The following is a 25,543-nucleotide window of genomic DNA, read 5'->3' on the forward strand; positions in this document are numbered from 1 at the left end:
AAATTAAAGAGACCTTTGGAGAAAAGAGAACCACTTGTAAGAATATCAAGAGCTCAGATGGAAACCCAGTTCTAAGCAAAGAAGGGAAAGCAGAAAGGTGGAAGGAGTATATAGAGGGTCTATAAAAGGGTGAGGTACTTGAGGGCAATATTATGGAAATGGAAGAGGATGTAGACGAAGATGAAATGGGAGATATGATACTGCGTGAAGAGTTTATCAGAGCACTGAAAGACCTAAGTCAAAACAAGGCCCCGGGAGTAGACAACATTCCATTAGAGCTACTGACAGTCTTGGGAGAGCCAGTCCTGACAAAACTCTACCATCTGGTGAGCAAAATGTATGAGACAGGCGAAATACCCTCAGACTTCAAAAAGAATATAATAATTCCAATCCCAAAGAAAGCAGGTGTTGACAGATGTGAATATTACCGAACTATCAGTTTAATAAGTCACGGCTGCAAAATACTAATGCGAATTCTTTACAGACGATTGGAAAAACTGGTAGAAGCCAACCTTGTGGAAGATCAGTTTGGTTTCTGTAGAAATATTGGAACACGTGAGGCAATACTGACCCTATGACTTATCTTAGAAGCTAGATTAAGAAAAGGCAAAACTACATTTCTAGCATTTGTAGACTTAGAGAAAGCTTTTGACAATGTTGACTGGAATACTCTCTTTTGAATTCTGAAGGTGGCAGGGGTAAAATACAGGGAGCAAAAGGCTATTTACAATTTGTACAGACCAAAATGTCAGCTATAAGAGTCGAGGGATGTGAAAGGGAAGCAGTGGTTGGGAAGGGAGTGAGACAGGGTTGTAGCCTCTCCCCGATGTTATTCAATCTGTATATGGAGCAAGTAATAAAGGAAACAAAAGAAAAATTCAGAGTAGGTATTAAAATCCATGAAGAAGAAATAACAACTTTAAGGTTCGCCGATGACACTGTAATTCTGTCAGAGGCAGCAAAGGACTTGGAAGAGCAGTTGAACGGAATGGACAGTGTCTTGAAAGGAGGATATAAGATGAACATCAACAAAAGGAAAACGAGGATAATGGAATGTAATTGAGTTAACTCGGGTGATGCTGAGGGAATTAGATTAGGGAATGAGACACTTAAAGTAGTAAAGTAGTTTTGCTATCTGGGGAGCAAAATAACTGATGATGGTCGAAGTAGAGAGGATATAAAATGTAGACTGGCAATGGCAAGGAAAGTGTTTCTGAAGAAGAGAAATTTGTTAACATCGAGTATAGATATAAGTGTCAGGAAGTCGTTTCTGAGAGTATTTGTATGGAGTGTAGCCATGTATGGAAGTGAAACATGGATGATATATAGTTTGGACAAGAAGGGAATAGAAGCTTTCTAAATATGGTGCTACAGAGAATGCTGAAGATTATATGGGTAGATCACATAACTAATGAGGAGGTATTGAATAGAATTGGGGAGAAGAGGAAGTTGTGGCACAACTTGACTAGAAGAAGGGATCGGTTAGTAGTACATGTTCTGAGGCAACAAGGGATCACCAATTTAGTATTGGAGGGCAGCATGGAGGGTAAAAATCGTAGAGGGAGACCAAGAGATGAATACACTAAGCAGATTGAGAAAGATGTAGGCTGCAGTATGTACTGGGAGATGAAGCAGCTTGCACAAGATAGAGTAGCATGGACAGCTGCATCAAACCAGTCTCAGGACTGAAGACCACAACAACAACAACAACAACAACATAGTGACTTCTCTAGTATTGTGTTTCAAATTGATTTGTGTACAAGCTGAGATTGCTATGGCTGCCTCTTCATATAGTGAAAGAAAGTAAAGACATATGTCATTGTTGGCTGGGAAGCCCCAAAGTGCGGGTTCATCTGCCTTCTAGGAAAGGTTGTTCTGTCCTTGATGCACTATGGCAGCTTTCCTTCATGAAGTGGGGGGTTGTGTGTTTAAGAGTATCTGATGATTGCAGAAGACTGTAATGGGAGTGTGTAGTGTGGGTAATGTTTGTGTTGGATGATGGTAAGTGAAGAGAGAGGGATGAAACTCAGTGCTGGCACATAGCCTATTGTTCTCCAATAGCATCAAGGGGTCTACCCAAGCCTATTGTCCTCATCTGACAGATGGATCACTATCAACATGAGACACTGTAGAGAGAGAGAGAGAGAGAGAGAGAGAGAGAGAGAGAGAGAGAGAGAGAGAGAGAGTTGTCATTGTTGCAAATGGAAGCTATTATTCTTTGCAAATTGAAAGTGAAATTGTAAACATTATTGATTGTAATGGCATTATTCATGTCTTTAGTGAAAAAACTTGACATGAGTATTTCTAGGTGTAGCGCTAACTTTCTAGGTTAATCTTTGTATTAATGATTTCACACATTAAAATCCATTTACTTCTTTTCTTTACTACCCACCTGGATATCTGCACACATTAGCTTACCAGATCTGCCAGGCAGAGTAACATGAGGGTCAGTGTGCTGACCAACTTGAATGTGGTTCTTATGCAATTTCACACATCCAGGTAGGTGAATACCAGGCTGGTACCCATGTCCCAGCTAAGATACAGACATGATTCACAATTTCAAAAATGTTCTCATTATTTCACATGGGATAACAATAGACACAGACAGATTGGGTGCACAAATTTTGACTTCATGCAGAAGAAGGAAGAGCATCCAGCCACTTTCTAGCACCAACATTGCTAAATCCAGATTAATATGCTGACCCCATGAAAATAAGGAATAAGTCCAAGAAAAAGAAGAAGAAGACATCTTTTCTTTTCTTTCCGTGAACAACTAAATCAGCGTGATTTGTTGTGGTGTTTTTCTAGAGTGGAAATGGCTTTATGTTTCCCTCCTTCCCATCCAAAGTGTGAAACCACTTAAGTCTAGCTTGTTGCTTCCCTTGCTCCAACATAATTGGTGCAGTCTGTGCAGCTGGTTCTGTCACACACACTTTTGCTTCTGCATGGATTTCATGTTTCAGATGCTCCACATCCATCGCCACTGATCAGGGACATCTATTTTAGTCCCTCCTTTTTTTCCAGATTATGCTCTCTGTGCAGTGTTGACATGTTTCTTACAACTGCTTACTACCTGCAGATCAACGTATGTGTTGTATATTAGCACCATACCCTTAAAGAAGCTGTCTTGAGCCACGCTGGTTTCTGGTGACAGGTCCTACCATGTATCATTCAGTCATCTCACAGAGATGACCTGACCTCTTCCCTTGCCGATATCCTCTATGATGAATCCTTAGTTCTACTTGCTGAGTTCATCAAGGATACAGAGCCCCTACCACAGGACAAGCTCCCTCCACTAGTTGAGCTTGTTAGCTCACACATCATAAATATACTTATACCTGCACTGCATCCTCACACCATACAGTGAGAGTTCATATAAAGTGATCAGGCAAACTGTACGTTTCTTATGCTTCACAATGACACCATTCATGTGTCTCCCAACCACCGTACTCTGGGCTGCATGGGGTACTTAGCCATGCAGATAACACAGTGGACACTCTTCTCATGTGGAAATGTCAGAAAGTTTCCTTAAACAGAGTCAAACCTTCTTGGACACTAGATGAGGAGGCTCTATGACCACAGACACACAGTCAGTATTGACGGATGATACCCTCACTGTGGGTAACAATTACTCATCCCAGAGTTCTATTCCCCCCACCCCCCCACCCCCACCCCCCCACCCCCTAAAATTGTAACCTCTGATACTAGTGCCTTGTTGATGCACCCTACCAGAAGAAGTAGTTAGGATATGTGGACATTCTGTGCTTCTATTACCCCCTGTCTTTCCCTGTCAGTGCTCTGGTCTTCTCCATGAACGTACCTGACTTCTGCATCAAGGACCTGTTTCTTCAATTTCATGATGGAGTGATCATGTTTGTCACTTCTCCTTGTTCTCCCAACAACTCATCCACCACTTACATCACCCTGCTGTGCTCATTGCAGCTACTGAGTGATGGTGATTAGGGTGACATCACGGCGGCCATTGATGGATGTGGTAGTCTCACCATTACTGTGCTGCTACTTGCACATCCACATGACCAGGTGTGTGTGCCAGAGATCCCTCCTTACCGTGCAGAGCAACACCTGCAGGCACCTGCCTGATTACAAGACTATGTGGTCTCAACATTTGCATCTCCAACCTTCCCCAGTCATCAAGAAATGATCCAGTCATGCCTCTCTTGGGGACCTCTCATCACAAGGCTGGTCATTCAGTATTGCTGACTGTCCCTTCTGATACCACCTAACCACTGCTCCACCCTATGGGATCTAGCACTGGTACTGTCTGTGCGTCCTTCGCCACACTCCACACTGCTGGGGGTGGGGGGTGGGGGGAGGGGGGAGGGGAGCTCATTGGTGACTATTGATATGGTTCACGAACCAACCAACCACCTACTATGATGAATGCTAAGATCTTTGGACTTCAGTCTGTGCTACACTGGTGTGCTTTTCACTTGTGCTCTTATGTATATGTTTTATTAATACAAGAAAGTTGTGTTATTTCTCGTAGTTGAGTTACTTTTCTTACCTCTGATGACTACAGGGAATAAATACCCACAATCATTACAATATCAGCATTAGTGAAGGGACACAAGGCATACAATAAATTATGCATCAGGACAAGCATCTTTTGGAAATTTTTTGCAAATAATGTACTGCATTGTCCCAATGTTTGCATTGAAGAGTGATATTAGAGTAGGCCATAAAGGCAAATCAGAAGTTATATCAGAAGGAACTTAAGAAGCTGAAGCTAGTATGTTTCATCACAAGTGCTACCATACATTCATTTATGGAAATACCAGTTATGCTTTAATATTCTTCTATGATAATTAGATCATCTTACACTAACAACAGTGCAGCTGAAAGAACTATATGCAGCCAGAAATGAGTTTTGTTTTTATGACTATCTGCTGCATGAAAGAGCTGGGAAAATGATGAAGCTATGAAGCTGTCGTGCATCAGTCTTTTTCACATATGGGTCCACAGACACTGTAAATTTCTTAAAAGAATTCTTTCCCTAAAAGAATAGCCTATGCAGGAAAATGACTTATTTTAATAAATGTTTGACACTAGTTGAAAGAAATTCCATCTGTTTTGGTAGTGGTGAGGTATGCAAATTGAAACCACACCTTTCTGTTCTTGCAATAATCAAGATTTTCTGCTTCAGTAAGTAAAATCTATACTGGTTGTTTAAAAGTTGGCACAAAAGTGGAAATTTACTTCTTTTTGTATCTGTGTATGCTATCCCTTTCACAGGAATGTATGTAAATAAATGTGTACTGTTGTTGAACTGTGAGCCCCCTTGTTAAAACAAATACATTTCCATCAGAACTCACCTTTTGGACACAGTTTAATGTGCTGAGCATTCATTAAAAATTAAAATTCATTCATGAAACACATTGTGCTTTGCACAATGAACAGAATGTAAGGCAGTGATTGCTGACACAAAGATTTATTCCCAATAAGAAGTAACCTTGTATACACATAGATATTTACGCAGTACAAGCCACCTGAAGGCATGTGGTAGAGGGTATTCTCGTACTGGTCCCAGTATCTTTCACTCTTTTCCTTCTCCATTCATGAATGGCATGTGAGACGAATTAATGCTGGTAAACCTCTGTATGAGCTCCAGCTTCTCTAATTTTCTCATTGTGGTCATTTTATAAGATATACACTCCTGGAAATGGAAAAAAGAACACATTGACACCGGTGTGTCAGACCCACCATACTTGCTCCGGACACTGCGAGAGGGCTGTACAGGCAATGATCACACGCACGGCACAGCGGACACACCAGGAACCGCGGTGTTGGCCGTCGAATGGCGCTAGCTGCGCAGCATTTGTGCACCGCCGCCGTCAGTGTCAGCCAGTTTGCCGTGGCATACGGAGCTCCATCGCAGTCTTTAACACTGGTAGCATGCCGCGACAGCGTGGACGTGAACCGTATGTGCAGTTGACGGACTTTGAGCGAGGGCATATAGTGGGCATGCGGGAGGCCGGGTGGACGTACCGCCGAATTGCTCAACACGTGGGGCGTGAGGTCTCCACAGTACATCGATGTTGTCGCCAGTGGTCGGCGGAAGGTGCACGTGCCCGTCGACCTGGGACCGGACCGCAGCGACGCACGGATGCACGCCAAGACCGTAGGATCCTACGCAGTGCCGTAGGGGACCGCACCGCCACTTCCCAGCAAATTAGGGACACTGTTGCTCCTGGGGTATCGGCGAGGACCATTCGCAACCGTCTCCATGAAGCTGGGCTACGGTCCCGCACACCGTTAGGCCGTCTTCCGCTCACGCCCCAACATCGTGCAGCCCGCCTCCAGTGGTGTCGCGACAGGCGTGAATGGAGGGACGAATGGAGACGTGTCGTCTTCAGCGATGAGAGTCGCTTCTGCCTTGGTGCCAATGATGGTCGTATGCGTGTTTGGCGCCGTGCAGGTGAGCGCCACAATCAGGACTGCATACGACCGAGGCACACAGGGCCAACACCCGGCATCATGGTGTGGGGAGCGATCTCCTACACTGGCCGTACACCACTGGTGATCGTCGAGGGGACACTGAATAGTGCACGGTACATCCAAACCGTCATCGAACCCATTGTTCTACCATTCCTAGACCGGCAAGGGAACTTGCTGTTCCAACAGGACAATGCACGTCCGCATGTATCCCGTGCCACCCAACGTGCTCTAGAAGGTGTAAGTCAACTACCCTGGCCAGCAAGATCTCCGGATCTGTCCCCCATTGAGCATGTTTGGGACTGGATGAAGCGTCGTCTCACGCGGTCTGCACGTCCAGCACGAACGCTGGTCCAACTGAGGCGCCAGGTGGAAATGGCATGGCAAGCCGTTCCACAGGACTACATCCAGCATCTCTACGATCGTCTCCATGGGAGAATAGCAGCCTGCATTGCTGCGAAAGGTGGATATACACTGTACTAGTGCCGACATTGTGCATGCTCTGTTGCCTGTGTCTATGTGCCTGTGGTTCTGTCAGTGTGATCATGTGATGTATTTGACCCCAGGAATGTGTCAATAAAGTTTCCCCTTCCTGGGACAATTAATTCACAGTGTTCTTATTTCAATTTCCAGGAGTGTATGTAGGATGAAGTAATATGTTGCCCACCCAGTTGGCCGGGCGGTCTAACGCACAGCTTTTCGGGCGGGAAGGAGCACTGGTCCCCGGCACGAATCCGCCCGGCAGATTTGTGTCGAGGTCTGGTGAACCGGCCAGTCTATGGATGGTTTTTAGGCAGTTTTCCATCTGCCTCAGCGAATGTGGCCTGGTTCCTCTTATTCCCCCTCAGTGACACTATGTCGGCGATTGCTGCGCAAACAATTTCTCCACATACGTGTACACCACCAAACATAGGGGTTACACTCGTCTGGTGTGAGACGTTCCCTGGGGGGCGGGGGGAGGGGGGGGTGTACCAGGGGCCAAACCATACAATAACCCTGGGTTCGGTGTGGGGCGGCGGAGGGGTGAAGTGGACTGCGGTACTCGTCGTGGGGTTGTGGACCACTGCGGCTGCTGCGGGGACGGAGCCTCTCCGTCATATCTAGGTCACCGGTTAACATACAATACAATACAATACAATACAATACAAGTAATGTGTTGCTTATCTCTTCCTGGGATCTGCTGTCTTGAAATTTCAATAATAAACCTCTCTGTGATGCATAATGCCTCTTTTGAATTTGTTGAACATCTTTGTAGTGCTGTTGCACTGATTAATAAATGACCTCATGATGAAACATGCTGGTGTTCATTGGGTCTCCTCTATTTCTCTATCAATTTCCCAGACAGATGAGCGATGTCCAAGTGTTTTGTAAGTCACTTCTTTCATGGATGAATGATATTTCTTAAGGTTCTCCCAATTAATCTCCAGCTGACATCTACTTTGCCTGCAATTTGTTTTTGTAGTCATTCTATTGTAGGTCACTCTGTATGGTTACTCCCAGGTACTTCACATTAGTTATTGATTCCAGGATTTATCTCCAATAGTATAAACAAACAGTAGTGCATTTCTTTGCCAATAAATGTTTAACACATTGCATTTACTTATGTTCCTGGTCAAATGCCAGCACCTACAGCAATTGTCAATCCTCTGCAGGTCTTTCTCCAATTCATTACAGTCTTCTGGTCTGGTAATCTTCCTGTAGATAACTGCATCATCTGATAAAAGCCTCTTAGCATTATGAAGTTTTTGATGTTATTCCCTAGATCATTTGTGCAAGGTGATTCCTATTAAAAATCTCTGAAGTGGTGTAGATGACACTGAGACAAGTAATTTAATATAATGCATATGAGGTCACAAATGTCAGGAAATACTCTAAAGTGGATGACAGATGTTCAATATGTGATGTCACTAGATGACATACCTCACTGCACATGCAGCAGTTGAGCCTATCAATCTGTCACACCTGCTCATCCCAACCAATGTCAACTGTTCACATCAGCTCGGGCTGTTTTGTGGAGCTTTAGTGCGTGGAGTTCAGGGTTTGAGTCTTGCATCTGGCAAGCAGTGTTTTTTCATTGTGTTAGACAACTATGTGTTTACACTGACATATGATTTATTATTTTTTATTTACCAATCTCACAATCCCTGCTGGTTTATTGCAATGTACCGTACAACAAAAACCTACCATATCATATCACAAGTACATGAGTATAAGCTTCCAAATTCTGTCATTACCAGTAAATTACCTACATTTTTTTACACAAAATAAGAAAAGCCTCTACTTCGTTGCAGTGAGGACAATAATTTTGTAGCTTCTATGTTTACAACAGATCACATTTACAAAATGTGTTCAAAATTGGCACAATTTGCTCAGATGCAATTATTGCACTCTCAATCATCCCCTAATGTCTAAGCCCAACTGCCGCATATGCAGTAATGTACAGCATCTGGTGACATCAAATATTCAACTTTTCCTGTCCATTTTTGGGGTATTTCCTGACATTTGTGACTGCATGCATTTTATATTATTTTACTTGTCTCAGCGTCATCTGTGTTACTTGGGGTTTCTAATGTTAATAAGTATCATCCAGTATTTATTTTAAACTGCAATGGCCCTATTGCAAATCCTTTGGGTACTCCTGAAATTACATTTATGTCAGTCAGTTTTGTTACATTAAGAGCAACAAATTGAGTTCTATCCACAAGGAAGTCCAGGATCCAATCACGAGTCTGGTCCAGTATCTGGTCCAGTACTCAGTAACCTTGTATTTTGTTCACTAAACAACAGTATCAAATGCCTTCCTGAAATCAATTAACATGGCTTCAACCTGCATACCATTGTCTATTGTGCTCTGGATCTCATGAGTGGGCAGAGCAAGAAGAGTTTTGCAAGATCTCCATTTCTGATATTCACATTGAGTTTTATGGAGGAAAATTTGGTTCTCCAAAAAAAGTCATAATACATGAGCATAAAACGTGTTTCATAATTCTACAAAAGATTGGCATCAATGATATAATCCTATAAATATGTGCATCTGTCCTGTGACCCTTCTTGACTTGCACATTTTTCCAGGTAGCAGGTGCCATTCGTTGCTCCAGTGATCTATTATAAACTACTGCTATTATGAAAAACAGTTCTGTTGTATAATCTCACAGGTGCCTCATCCATTCCAGATGTCTTTCCACCATTGAGTGATTTTAGTTGATTTTCTATTCTGCAATCAAATACCTCAGTATCTGCCACTTTAGCATTGATACAATGACTGAAAGCAGGAACCATATTACACTCTTCTGACATGAAACAGTTTCAGAAGATTAAACTCAGTACTTTGACCCCCTTTCTGTAGTCTTCCATTCTGGTGTTAGAACAGTCACTGAGTGACTGAACAAGTGATGTCAGTATACTTCTTGATTTTATATAGGATAAAGCTCCTTAGGATTTTTTTATCAGATTGATTGTCAAAATTTTACTTACAGATTTATGAATGCCTCAAATTGATCTCCACACACTCATCTTGAATTCATTCAGCTATTGTTTGTCAACTAAGTTTCAACTTCACTTAAATCTGTGATGAAGCTGTCTTTGCTTTCATAGAGCTTTCTAACACAGCTATTGAAGCACACTGGATCTTTCCCATCCCTCAAAAGCTTACTTTCCACATATTGGTCTAAGGCATATTGAACACGACTTTTGAATTTTAACCATTTAGGCTCCACATCTTCAGCATCAGATTTGAATATTTGATGTTGACTAGTCAGACACACTGCAATTTGTATTGCTTACTCTTATAGACTTTCCTGAAACCATTACATGATGAATAAAGCAAAATAGTTTGTTTTGCATCATTTGATTGTTAATTAGGTCTAAACATGAATGTGAAAGTAAATTAGACCATAAATAAATTGGCAGAATACTAGGTCTGAACAAAAGTACAGAAAGAATGAGGAAAAGTGTACAGTGTGTAATAGTATCAATGTATATCGCGAGTATTTGTGTTTTTTGTGCTACATCATCAGAAAAGTAACAGAAAAGAACAATGAAGCCAGAAGAAGGTATGAAGAAAACTTCACACACGGAGCATCCACATTGTCATACAATGAATCAAGTTCAATAATACATTCAGACCCCTGCATCTGCGAGAAATGTGAAGCAAAAGGTGTAATGTGCGCGATATGTAAAACTGTGTTCCATTATAAATGTGTAAATACATATACAAAATGTAAGATATGGTTCTGCTCAAAATGTCTTCCAGATGATTTAGTTCACAAACTTAACAGAAAGACTGTTCAAACAAAACAAGGTTTTAAAACATGACTGTAACAAAGGCACACAACAGAATGCAAGTAAATTGTATGATAAATTTCACTCAGGTACAAGAACTTGTATGGACACTAAAACAAGTTATGGCATGTGTAAAAACTATGAGCAAGGTGGCAAAAATGGTGTCATTTGCATTGTATGCAAAAGAGAGCTCAATTTATGGTACAAGAAACTCAGTCCGTCACAGAAAACAACCAAAAGCACAATATTGGAGTGGAAAGGTGACACCGGTAACACCAGAGAGTTACCAAATTCACCAATTCCTTTAAAAAACCAATATGATGTCCAAAGTACAGTAAGTGACGAGCTCTGCATCAGAAAATGCTACTGCAAACATTCAGATACCTAAACTAGCCATTTCTGCACCCCTGAAGACTCGCAAACTATGACAACATGTACCAATGTCACAGCAAAAAATTCGTGATTGCTTGATGAAACTTTATATTCTAGCCAATAGCCATGGATGCGGAATTGCCTCTCATGTTAATGAGACAGCAGTTGTGAAAGCCAAGAGCTTTGTCAAGCCAGGAGCGCCCCTCTCAGAAATAATGAATACTATCCATTATAAAGAAATTATGGAGTTATCTTCAGGTGACATAGCTATGTTTGGTGGCTCAAATGATATATTGCTACATTGGTCTTGTGTAATCAAGGAGATAAGAGCTGCCAATGACCTTCTTTCTGATATATGCAAGCAATTCAAAAACGTTGATGTTGTTGATATTAATGCCCAGCCAGCGACATTGGGCGCAGGTTTCATACATCACATGGCCTTCACTTGAACAGTCTAGGGAAGGAAATTGTGACCCAGAAATTACTGGAAAAAATCAAGAGGCACCTGCAAATATCTGCAACACAAACAGCAGTATCAGTAAAATTGCCAAAGCCAGTTGTAGCAAGTGCAACACAAATGACAGCAACAGCAGTACCACCCCCACCACCACCAGCACCACCACCACCAATGACAACATCAACAAAAACAATGACACAACAACAACAACAGAAGAAACATCAATAACAACTAAACCTACATCAATAGCAGAAGAACCATCAGTAGCTGAGGAAAAACCATCATCAGTTACAGCAGCAGCCCCACCTCCAGCAGAAACATTGTCAGTAGAAAAAGCAAACACAGTCACTGTACAAGAAACCATGTCACCGACAGCACCAACAGCAGCAGCCACTGAACTTCCAACAACAGTAGCAGTTGATCAACACAGCCTGAGGAGGAGCCAAAGGCTAGGTACAGCTGCTTCACTTAGTGATGATTTTTTATGGCACCAAACGAAGAAAAGGAAGAGATCGTGACAAATCATCCTGAAAAATTGCAGATAAGTGTCAAAAATCAGCAACAGAGCAGCACATCACCAGGTATTGACAAAATAACAAATACTTGCAAACCTTTCAAGATAATGAGTCAAAACATTCAGTGTCTGAAGAATAAAGTGTTAGAATTAGAAGTTGCCAGAAACAACTTTGGAGATACCTCTTTTATTTGTCTATCAGAACAATTGTGCAGGGTCAGTGAATTAAGTCTTATAAATATAAGCAGTTTTGAATTAGCATCTCATTATTGCCACAGTTTTTGTAAAAATGATGGAGAATGCATATACACTAGGGCTGGGCTGTGTATAAAGTTAGATCTGAAGCATACCATCTAAATATTGAGAAACATTTTGAATCATGTGCCACAGACCTAAAATCTGAGGAGAAGCGCAAAAAACTAAGTGTCATATCAATATACAGGTCACCACCAGGTGACAAAAACATATTTTTTTTTTAATTTGGAAACAGTGCTAAACATTTTGTATAACAATGAAGTGAACTTATTACTATGTGGTGATTTTAACATCAACCTCTTAATTGAAAATGAAGAAAAAAGACAGCTTTTGAGTATCCTAAACAGGTTTCACATGAAACCACTCTTCAAGGACCCCACTAGAATAACAGAGTCATATTCTTCCCCATTAGATGATATCTTTACAAATACCGGAAAGGATGTTACTGAGGCACAAAACGTAAACTTAGGTCTTTCACAACACACTAGTAACACACATAAATTCTTCTGTACCTGAGGTGGTTAAATACAAGTGGGAATATAAAAGGCACTTCTACCCAGAAGAGGTAAATATTTTTATTCAATCATTGGGAAAAGAAACCTGGGAAGATGTATACTCAAAATCATCAACTGATGAATCATTCAATATGTTTTATAATACTTTCATGTCCATATTTGTGATGTGTTTTCCAAAAAACTGACAAGAATTAATATTATGCCAAGGAACAGCAGCCAGTGATGAATCATTCAATGCATTTTATAATACTTTCATATCCATATTTGAAATGTTTTTCCAAAAAAACTGACAAGAATTAATGTTATGCCAAGGAACAGCAGCCACTGGATAACACCTGCTATCAGAATATCCAGTCAAAAGCTAAAACTTTTCAGTCAATTGAGAAAAGACAACCAAGATGAGAACTCTGCAGAATATGTTAAGACATATAAGAAAATTTATAAGAAAAGATTAAAAATTTCAAAAATAAAACCATTGTATGAAAAGGGTAATATAAATGAAGTATGAAACTATAGACCAATAGCTTTGTTATCTGTATTTTCAAAAATAATAGAGTTTGTCATCAAAAATACAATTACAAATTACATCAAAAAATTCAATCTCTCATCTGTAAACCAAGCAATACACAATGACAAAGTAATAATAGGGACAGCAAACAAGTCGAAAGCAATATGGAATATAGTAAAAAAGGAAACAAACAAAAGTGTTAAAAAGCAAGATGACATTGTATTAAAACATAATCGTGGTGTGTTACTCAGAAATGGTACTCTAGCAAATTACATAAATTACTATTTCATAAACACTCCAGTCAATCTGAGTAAAAATTTTGCTAGTAATATTAGCACCACAACTCAAAGAGGGCAAAGTGGTAAATCAGTATTGCTATGTCCCACAAATAAATTAGGAGTTCTTAGGATAATAAAAACAATGAAGAATAAAATGTCCTCTGGAACTGATGAGTTACCAGGTTCAGTCATAATTAAATAAACATATCATTAACAGAAGGGGCGTTCCCACAAAGATTAAAAATTTCAAAAATAAAACCATTGTATAAAAAGGGTAATATATATGAAGTGGGAAACTATAGACCAATAGCTTTGTTATCTGTATTTTCAAAAATAATAGAGATTGTCATCAAAAATACAATTACAAATTACATCAAAAAATTCAATCTCTCATCTGTAAACCAACATGGTTTTTGCAAAGGCATGAGTACAGAAACAGCCATTACCCAATTCATCAAAAACATTGTAATGGGACTTGACAGAAATAACAGTACAGTAGGAATAAACTTGGACTTATTGAAGGCATCCGATACTGTTGATCATGATATCTTGCTAGATAAACTAGATGCTATAGGTATACAAGGAGTTGCATTAAAATGGTTTCAGTCATATCTCCACAATAGAAAACAGGTAGTAGAAATTACCTCAGCAAACAATAAAAACCAAAGCATTGTGTACAGATTGGACCTGCAGACTGTACCAATCGGAGTACCTCAGGGCAGCGTTCTAGGACATCTCTTATTTCTTATATATAATACTGCTATCACAATCCCAATCAGTGGTAAGCACATAACTTTGCTTGCTGATGACACAAATATTGCTGTAACAGGCATAAATAGGGTATTGTCAACATCTGCAACCAGAGTTTTGAAATAAATATGAAACTGATTTGAACTGAACAGGCTAACATTAAATATTTCAAAAAGTAATTATATACATTACAGGAAAACAAAGTCTCATCATGAAATGAACCTCAAAATTCGAAATAAACAAATTGAAATGGCAGCTACCACAATTCTTAGGTGTGCAAATTGATGAAAATTAGACTGGAAAGCCCACATTCTCTACCTCACTAACACGTTAAGCTCTGCTTGCTATGCATTATGCATAATTAGTACTGTATGTAGGAGAGAGTGTAGCAGAACTGTCTACTTTGCTTACATCCATTCTGCTATCACCTATGGACTGACCCTCTGGGGCCATAAGGCAAACATGAAAACCACCTTCACTTTACAAAAATGAGCTGTTAGAATAATTTCAAACAGTACAAGGCTAACACCTTCCAAACAGTTATTTCAACACCTAAATAGTCTAACTTTACCATGCCTCTATATAAAAAAGTGTTGTTAGTAAAAAAATGCACATTGATAATTATAAAACCAACTCAGATCTTCATTCCTACAATACAAGAATGTGCAATGACACCCACATAAAAACAGTAAACAAGGCTTTAACACAAAAACAAACCAACATACAGGGTACTGTTTTCTACAACAAACTTCCAACTCAGCTAAAAGAAATAAAAACATTGTCTACATTGAAGGAAGCAATATTTAATGACCAAGTGCTATTATAGTATAAATGAATGTCTGCAGTAACCTTGTAGCAAGTAACTACATTCATTTACTATCTGTTAATAGTATCATAAATCAAATGCTTGCCACAGCCTCAATGTTAATTTTTCTGAATAGAAGTGTTAAATCAATTATTTGCTTGTAATGTATTTCATGTAAAAGCCCTCAAACAAAAATTTTAAATCAATTACTTACTTGTAATGTATTTCATGTGAAATTGAATTGTTAAATTCTTACACAATGGTTGCATCATATTCTACAGATGTGACAGCATTACCTTGCTGCCACTTCTGTGAGATAGAACTCATGTGAAGTATTCTAATGATAAAATGTGTTGTTAGGTACTGTTTGACCTGGCTCGCCACTATGCGCCATCCACAATATTTCTCGATGAAATCGATGCTCTTGCTTCTCATCGAGATGGGTTACTGGAACATGAAGCATCTCGTAGACTGAAAGCTGAGCTACTTATTCAGATGGATGGAATTTCCTCATCTCATGACAGTGTCTTTCTATTGGCTACATCTAATCTCCCATGGTAATATTACACAAGAGACTTAAATGTAACATGTACTTATGGAGTTTGTCTGGTAATGTATAGAGAACCTTTCTGTACTAAAATAAAAATATTATCTTAAATAATGTTTTAATAAAAACAATTGATCTCTGTAGAAATGAAGCATTGAGCTCTTGACAGTCATATGTATGATGTGTTGCCTTATGGCACTGAAAATTTTTCTTTGCGATGACTGGCTGAGGGAAAAAACTGATATGATCATTTACATAATTTAGGAATCTCTCTCTCTCTCTCTCTCTCTCTCTCTCTCTCTCTCTCTCACACACACACACACACACACACACACACACAGGCAGCAGTAGTGTGGGATAGGAATGCAAAAGAGAGGGGCAGGAGGTGCATCAGACAGAATTGTGACACATTGGCACTATTTATTGAGAGAAGTTATTGGGTTAAACAAAAAAGAGAAAATCCTGAAAACAAACTAAATCTGATTCCTCCTCTTGGAATGTCCTTTTCTTACAAATAGCAAGATAGAAATCTTACTGGCGACAGCCACAATAAGATCACTTCGGGTATATGTGACCTCCTGTGGATACAATTTCAGTCCACTGCCGTTATTTGAGAGGTAACATTTGATAATAGGAATGCATATACAGATAAAAGCTCAAAAAATAAGGCATCACTTCAAAAATTGGCCTTTAAAGACTCAAAAGCTTTAGACACATAAATATTCAACTTCTTGCTTACAATATGAGAGAAGGGAAGTTGCCACTCACCATATAGCAGAGATGCTGAGTCGCAATAGGCACAATAAAAGATTCACACAATCATAGCTTTCAGCCATTAACGCCTTTGTCAGCAGTAGACACACATACACACTCGCACACACACACTCACGCAAGTGCAACTTGCACACACGTCTGCAGTCTCAGAGAGCTGAAACTACACTGCGAGCAGCAGCACCAGTGCATGATGGGAGTGGTGACTTGGTGGGGGTAAGGAGGAAGCTGGGGTGGGGAGGGGGAGGGATAGTATGGTGGGAGTGGCGGACAGAGAAGTGCTGCAGTTTAGACGGTGGGCAGGAGAGAAGGGGGGAGGGGGTAAGTAGTGGAAAGGAGAGAAATAAAAATAAAAAGAAATTAAAAGACTGGGTGTGGCAGTGAATTATGGCTGTGCACTGCAAGAATGGGAACAGGGAGGGGGCTGGATGGGTGAGGACAGTGACTAACGAAGGTTGAGGCCAGGAGGGTTACAGGAATGTAGGATGTATTGCAGGGAAAGTTCCCACCTGTGCAATTCAGAAAAGCTGGTGTTGGTGGGAGGGATCCATATGGCACAGGCTGTGAAGCAGACATTGAGATGTTTGGCAGTGTGTTCAGCTACAGGGTGGTCCACTTGTATTTTGGCCACAGTTTGTCGGTGGCTGTTCATGCGGACAGACAGCTTGTTGGTTGTCATGCCTACATAGAATGCAGCACAGTGGTTGCAGCTGAGCTTGTAAATCACATGACTGGTTTCACAGGTAGCCCTGCCTTTGATGGGATAGGTGATGTTAGTGACCGGACTGGAGTAGGTGGTGGTAGGAGGATGTATGGGACAGGTCTTGCATCTAGGTCTATAACAGGGGTATGAGCCATGAGGTAAGGGATTGGGAGCAGGGGTTGTGTAAGGATGGATGAATATATTGTGTAGGTTCGGTTGACGGTGGAATACCACGGTAGGAGGGATGGGAAGGAAAGTGGGTAGGACATTTCTCACTTCAGGGCACTACGGGAGGTAATCGAAACCCTGGCGGAGAATGTAATTCATTTGCTCCAGTTCCGGATGGTTTTGATTTACGAGCGGAATGCTCCTCTGTGGCCGGACTGTGGGACTTTGGGAGGTGGTGGGAGACTGGAAAGATAAGGCTCAGGAGATTTGTTTTTGTACAAGGATGGGAGGATAATTACGGTCAGTGAAGGCTTCAGTGAGACCATCGGTATATTTAGAGAGGGACTGCTCGTCACTGCAGATGCAACGACCACGGGTGGCTAGGCTGTACGGAAGGGACTTCTTGGTATGAAACAGGTGGCAGCTGTCGAAGTGGAGGTATTGCTGGTGGTTAGTAGGTTTGATATGGACGGAGGTACTGATGTAGCCATCTCTGAGGTGGAGGTCAACATCTAGGAAGGTGGCTTGTTGAGTTGAGTAGGACCAGGTGAAGCAAATGGGGGAGAAGTTGTTGAGGTTCTGGAGGAATGTGAATAAGGTATCCTAATCTTCAATCCAGATAGCAAAGATGTCATCAATGAATCTGAACCAGGTGAGGGGTTTAGGATTCTGGGTTTTTAGGAAGGATTCCTCCAGATGGCCCATGAATAGGTTAGCATAGGATGTTGCCATGCGGGTGCCCATAGCCGTACCATGGATTTGTTTGTAGGTAATGCCTTCAAAGGAGAAATAATTGTGGGTGAGGATATAGCTGGTCATGAAGACTAGGATGGAGGTTGTTGTTTTGGAATCCATAGCGCGTCTGGAAAGGTAATGTTTGATAGCATTAAGGCCATGGGCATTAGGAATGTTAGAGTGCAGGGAGGTGGCATCAATAGTTACGAGCAGGGCACCGTGTGGTAAAGGGAAAGGAAATGAGGAGAGTCGGTCAATTAAATGGTTGGTATCTTTTATATAGGAGGATAGGTTCCAGGTAATAGGTTGAAGGAGTTGGTCTATGAGAGCATAGATTCTCTCAGTGGGGGCACAGTAACCGGCCACAATGGGGTGTCCTGGGTGGTTAGGTTTATGGACTTTAGGAAGAATGTAGAAGGTGGGAGTGTGGGGAGTGGTAGGGGTAAGTAGAGAGATGGACTCTGGGGAGAGGTTCTGGGATGGGCCTAAGGATTTGAGTAGTGACTGGAAATCCTGCTGGATTGCTGGAATGGAATCACTGTGGCATGGTTTGTAGGTGGAAGTATCTGACAGCTGATGGAGTCCTTCTGCCACATAATCCTTGCGGTTCAAAACTATGGTGATGGAGCTCTTGTCTGCAGGTAGGATTATAAGATCAGGAACAGTTTTTAAATGGTGGACTGTGGTTCTTCCTGCGGATGTAAGGTTAGTGTGCATGTTGGGGGATATGCAGAATGATGGTGTGGCAAGATTCAAGGATAAGAAATTCTGGAAAGTTAACAGGGGGTGGTTTGGAGGCAGTGGGAGTGGATTAGGGTTGGATGGAGGAGTGAACTGAGTTAGACAAGGTTCAATATTGGTCTTTGGTTGAGTCTGATTGATCAGGTTGGTGGCGAAAAAGTGTTTCCACTGTAGGGACCGGGAGAAGGAGAGAAGGTCTTTAACTAGTCCGGCATGGTTGAATTTGGGAGTGGGGCAAAAGGTGAGGCCTTTGAAAAGGACTGATATTTCTGTGGGACTAAGGCTTCTGGAGGAAAGGTTCATGACTGTGTTGCAGGTCTCTTTAGGTTTTGAGTTCTGTGTGGTGGTGGGATGGAGTTTTGGAGGGTGGGATAAGTGTAGTAAGTCTGCAAGACAGGGTTTGTCAGCTATGAGGGGGCGTGGGGGAGGTTTGGAGGTTGTTGTAGAAGTGGTGGACAGTGGTACTCCAAGGCGGGAGTAGAGAGTGAGCAGGCTGGAGCAGTTTTTGACATGGCGTTGTGCATGTTGCTCAAGTTACTGCAGGGCAAGTGTTTCAATGTGTGTGATGGGTTCCAGAAATTTGAGATTACATAGCAGGAGAATTTTGCGGATGGAGAGAAGGTACTGCAAGGAGGATGGGGCTTGGTTGATATGGTTTTGCAAGACTATGTTGGTGAGGGCTAAGGATAGGTGGAATCTGAACAGATGGAGGTCATTGTGGAAGGAGGGGTGGCAACCAGAGATGGGTAATTTGATGGTAAAGTAATTAGGGGGGATTTCATGAGCCAAGCAACAATGCAGGAACAGTATGTGGGACTGGGATCTGGCTAGGGATAAGTAAACTTTTCTGTATTGACGCAGATAGAAGGAGCAAGGATCCATGGTGGTGCAGAAATGTGAAAAAATATGTAAGAAAGTAGAATTACGTCCGAAAAATTATGCAAAAATACACCCGAATACGCGTGAAAAGTACAAAATGGATGTACAGGGGGAAAACAAGAGATGAATTCTGAGGAAGACACGGATAGTGGAAGGCGAAAACTCAACAAAATTGGCGAGAAGTCACAAAGGTCAAAGTAGAGAATAATTAATCATTAATAAATATTTGTATATTACTGTGGGTAGCAGGTTTGAGAGTGGACAAGTGTAGAGAAGGGGTGTGGTAGATGTGACTGGATGAGGTGGATTTAGTGGGTGCGAACAGGGATAGAACAGAGAAAGTGTGGCGGGTGGGGAGGGCTTCGTAGTTAGAGATGTAAGAGCGTGTGGCACCAGAAAAGTGCGGGAGATAACACGCAAAAATATGAGAACTGACACAGGGAGCGTGATGAGTTTGAAGGTATATGCTTAATTATATCAGTGGGAGTAATGTGGGACATAAGATGCTGCCCCAACAATCAGCATGGTCTTGAGGCAGTCTGTTGCGCAAGGCTGAGTCCATTGATACATTGTGGCTCATAAGTAGAGTGTGCAGTATGGTTCGTAAGGCAACAAGAGAAACACAGGAAAGAAAAGAAAGAAAGCTGGACATTGTGTATAGTGATGCAAAAGAAAGTAGTTAGAAAGGAAAACAGCACAGCGTCGGGATCGAAGAAAAGCCGTCAGGCAAAAATCAAACAATGGAAAATCCAGGATGGAATATAACAATACGAGAGAAGGAAAGTTCCCACTCACCATATAGTGGAGATGCTGAGTCGCGATAGGCACAATAAAAAGATTCACACAATCATAGCTTTCGGCCATTAAGGCCTTTGTCAGCAGCAGACACACATACACACTCGCACACACACACTCACACAAGTGCAACTTGCACACATGTCTGCGGTCTCAGACAGCTGAAAATACACTGTGAGCAGCAGCACCAGTGCATGATGGGAGTGGCAACTGGGTGGGGGTAAGGAGGAGGCTGGGGCGGGGAGGGGGAGGGATAGTATGGTGGGAGTGGCGGACAGTCAAGTGTTGCAGTTTAGACAGAGGGCAGGAGAAAAGGTGCAGAGGGGGGAGGGGGTAAGTAGCGGAAAGGAGAGAAATAAAAGAAATTAAAGGACTGGGTGTGGCGGTGAAATGACAGCTGTGTAGTGCTGGAATGGGAACATGGAGGGGACTGGATTGGTGAGGACAGTGACTAACGAAGGTTGAGGCCAGGAGGGTTATGGGAATGTAGGATGTATTATAGGGAAAGTTCCCACCTGCGCAATTCAGAAAAGCTGGTGATGGTGGGAAGGATCCATATGGCACAGGCTGTGAAGCAGTCATTGAGATGAGGGGTATCATGTTTGGCAGCGTTTTCATCTACAGAGCGGTCCACTTGTTTATTGGCGACAGTTTGTCGATGGTAGTTCATGTGGACAGACAGCTTGTTGATTGTCATGCCTACATAGAATGCAGCACAGTGGTTGCAGCTGAGCTTGTAAATCACATGACTGGTTTCACAGGTAGCCCTGCCTTTGATGGGATAGGTGACGTTAGTGACCAGATTGGAGTAGGTGGTGGTAGGAGGATGTATGGGACAGATCTTGCATCTAGGTCTATTACGGGGGTATGAGCCATGAGGTAAGGGATTGGGAGCAGGGGTTGTGTAAAGATGGATGAGAATATTGTGTAGGTTCGGTGGATGGTGGAATACCACGGTAGGAACGGTGGGAAGGATAGTGGCAAGGACATTTCTCATTTCAGGGCATGACGAGAGTTAATCGAAACCCTGGCGGAGAATGTAATATAGTTGCTCCAGTCTCGGATGGTACTGAGTTACGAGGGAATGCTCCTCTGTGGCCGGACTGTGGGAATTTGGGAGGTGGTGGGAACTAACTAAGAAACACTCGGACCTTGCACTCCTCTCAGTTGCCACTAGGTTGATATAGTTAGTATGTGCTGACATCTGGCACCAGAACAATGAACTACCTCCACACCAAGCAAGGAAATGGCTTCCGTGATACACTAAATGACATTCAGGTGGTCAGCAGATGCTCACCTGTACGGGATATGGGTGCCATTGGCAATGCCCAGCTGATCGCACCCATATTGTGATGGGCACCATGATCAAAGTGCTAACCAAAGTGGCACACTAACAGTTTACAAATGGCCACTTTAGAAATGCTTCCACCTTGGCCTGAAAGCTTTGTTTCCACATCATGGCAATGACTATACTGTTTCCCGCAACCCTTCCACACATTTTATGAACTCTCCACTACTAGTGCTGCCACCTGTCATCTGTGAGTGGTTATTTCATGTTGATGTTGAACACTGGTGGCAGTCACATCAATGTGACTAGATTGTATAGTAATTTATGAGGAAAATTTTACTGGAGTGTTGTATTTTCATCTTCAAGACTATTTAAAGTTTTTTAAATTTTCATTGCTTTATATGGATGCATTCTTTGTGAGATGTCCAATTCCAGTCTGTATGTGTACAGAATTATTACTTTTCCAGTCTACAGTCATACAGTGAAACGTTGAAGAAACTGGTATTGGCATGTGTATTCAAATACAGAGATATGTAAACAGGCATAATATGGCATTGAGATCAGCAGTGCCTACATAAGGCAACAAGTGTCTGGCACAGTTGTTAGATCATTTACTGCTGCTACAAGGGCAGGTTATCAAGATGTAAGTGAGTTTGAACATGGTGTTATAGGTGGCACATGAGTAATGGGACACGGCATCTCCGAGGTAGCGATGAATTGGGGATTTTCCCACATGACCATTTCATGAGTGTATCATGAATATCGGGAATCCAGTAAAGTATTAAATCTCCAACATCGCTGCAGCCAAAAAAAGATCCTGCAAGCATGGGACCATCAACTGAAGAGAATCATTCAACATGTCAGAAGCACAAGTCTTCTGCAAAGTGCTGCAGATTTCAATGCTGGGCCATCAACAAGCATCGGCATGTGAACCATTCAATGAAACATCATCGATATGGGCTTTTGAAGCTGAAGGCCCACTCGTGTACCCTTGACACACTACACGACACAAAGCTTCACACTTTGCCTGGGCCCGTCAGTGCTGACATTGGACAGTTGATGACTAGAAACATATTGTCTGGTCAGGTGAGTCTCATTTCAAATTGTATTAAGTGGATGGTTGCGTATGGGTATGGAGACAACCTCATGAATCTGTGGACTCTACAAGTAAGCAGGGGACTGTTCAAGCTGGTGGATGCTCTGTAATGGTGTGGGGTGCGTGCAGTTGGAATGATATGGGACCTCTGTTACATCTAGATATGCCTCTGACAGGTGACATGTACGTAAGCATCCTGTCTGATCAGCTGCATCCATTCATGTCTATTGTGCATTCTGATGGACTTGGGCACTTCCAGCAGAACAGTGCAACACCCCATATATCCAGAATTGCTACAGTGGCTCCAAGAACACTCTTCTAAGTTTAAATACTTCCACTGGCCACCAGACTCCCAGACATGAACATTATTGAGCATACCTGGGATGCCTTGTATTGTGTTTTTCAGAAGAGATCTCCACGCCCTCATACTCTTACAGATTTATGGACAGCCCTGCAGGATTAATGGTATCAGTTCTCACCAGCACTACTTCAGACATTAGTCGAGCCCATGCCACATCGTGTTGTGGCACTTCTGCTTGCTCGCGGGATCCATACATGATTTTGGGCAGGAGCACCAGTTTATTTGGCTCTTCAGTGTATGATATTGACTTGGACCACAGCTTTGATTTGAATATGCATCGTCCTATTGAAAATAGCATCTTTTTGCTTGTGTGGTGTGCGTACTGTAAGACCTTCGGTACACACACCATCAGATTATTTGACTTGTCGCTCTAACGAAGTAGGCGAGTGTCAGCAATATGTCTTGTGGTCTTATCGTGGCGTGTTTATCTTCTGCCGTTAGGTCAGACGATAGAAATGCCACTTGCATGCTTAGAGTAGCAGATTGACTGTGACCAACTTTAAACAGAACTTGATTAATTTTCACACACATTTATTAAAATAATAACAAGCATAAAAATAACTTAACTTGGTTCTGGATGCTATTTACAATTGACAATCTGAAGTTCCTTTGGTATTGGTACGTTAATTATATTCTCACATATCTCTGATACTTGACAAAGTGTCTATACATTTATCTTCATGGCTATGTACAGGAATATGATAATCTTATTAGGCGCAGACTGAAACTTGACTACAGACTAATGCAGACTGATGCAGACTGACTTATTGGAGGTCTGTACACTTGTTATAATACCTCGAGCATTCAGGTATCACTGCGCGAGTGTGATCCGTGAGGAGAAAAGGTTCTACGTTAGCAGCAATCTCATTGGCTGCGTTAGATATTAATATGCGGATCGGCGGAAGCAGAATTTGGTCCGTCTTTATGGCAGCGCCATCTCATAGTGCGGAGATGGACGTGCGCTGTGCCTGCGCTGTTGTGCTTAGTGGGGCGCACTCTGGTGGGAAAGTTGTGTACGCGCTGACCACGCGGAACTATGTACACAACAGCCTGCATATCACTTGAGATGTTTCTCACCCAACCAATTACAAAAGGATTTAGAACATAGCATGAAATTTTTTGCCAACTTCACTGTCTTGTCTAGAGTCCAGTGTCAAGTTATGTACTCTAGTGTGAAAGTGTTCAACAAACTCCCATCTAACCTGTAGCACGAAATTAAGAATCATCTACACTTCAACAGAAAACTGAAAACATACACTAGCCACTCCTACAAAAAATTGCCAGATTTATCTAAATTCTAAAATTGAAAATTTCTTTTACCTACATGGCAAGTAACTGTGCTCATTGTAAAACTGTATGAAAAATAGTAGAGTGCTGTAAACAGGTCTCTGTTGCTACAAATGCTGGCTAATATATTGTTTGAAAAATATCTCCAACATTATCCAGAAAAGTGTTTTTGGCAACATTTTTGGAAAAGAGAAATTTGCTGACACTGAATATAAATTTAAATGTTAAGAAGCCTGTACTGAAGGTACATGTCTGGATCATAGCCTTGTACAGGAGTGTAACATGGACGATAGACAATTCAGACAAGAAGAGAAGCTTTTGAAATGCTGCGTTACAGAAGAATACTGAATATGAGATGGAAATACCAAATAACTAAAGAGAAACTGAATGAAATTGTTAAGAAGAGAAATCTATGTCACAATTTGACTAAAAGAAGGAATTGGTTAATAGGATACTTTCTAAAGCCTAAAAGGATCATCAATTTGGGAATCAGAGAAAGTGTAAGGTGTAAAAGTTGTAGAGGGAGACCTATGCATGAGTATAGTGAGCAGGTTCAAATGGATGTAGGATGCAATTGTTATTCAGAGATAAAGAAGTTTGCACAGGATAGGCTAGTGTGGAGAGCTACATCAAACTGATCTTTGGACTGAAGACCACGACCTTTATCATAATGACAACGACACTGTTAAATGAGAACGATTTCTTTTTCTCACAGTTATTTGTCAAGCTCTTACAAAAATATCAATGAAGAGATCTTTAGGTCTATTTCTTTATCTTTTTAGACTTTTTGCAATTAAATATCCAAAACTGTACTCTCCTTCATTTGCTGTTGAGACTGTCACTAAACCATTAAACTCAGAAACTCACATACACTCCTGGAAATTGAAATAAGAACACCATGAATTCATTGTCCCAGGAAGGGGAAACTTTATTGACACATTCCTGGGGTCAGATACATCACATGATCACACTGACAGAACCACA

At 41.6% G+C, this 25,543-nt stretch overlaps 1 protein-coding gene across 1 annotated transcript in view; it reads left to right on the plus strand.

Moving 5' to 3' along the window:
- Window positions 1-25,543, plus strand: part of LOC126199452 (katanin p60 ATPase-containing subunit A-like 2) — a 156,461-nt gene that overhangs the window by 106,052 nt on the left and 24,866 nt on the right. The window contains exon 8 of the mRNA XM_049936372.1: window positions 15,549-15,745. Within this exon, the coding sequence (XP_049792329.1) occupies window positions 15,549-15,745 (197 nt within the window). The remainder of the gene's footprint in view (window positions 1-15,548; window positions 15,746-25,543) is intronic.

This window comes from Schistocerca nitens, chromosome 8 (assembly GCF_023898315.1).
Source record: "Schistocerca nitens isolate TAMUIC-IGC-003100 chromosome 8, iqSchNite1.1, whole genome shotgun sequence".
Lineage (NCBI taxonomy): Eukaryota > Metazoa > Arthropoda > Insecta > Orthoptera > Acrididae > Schistocerca > Schistocerca nitens.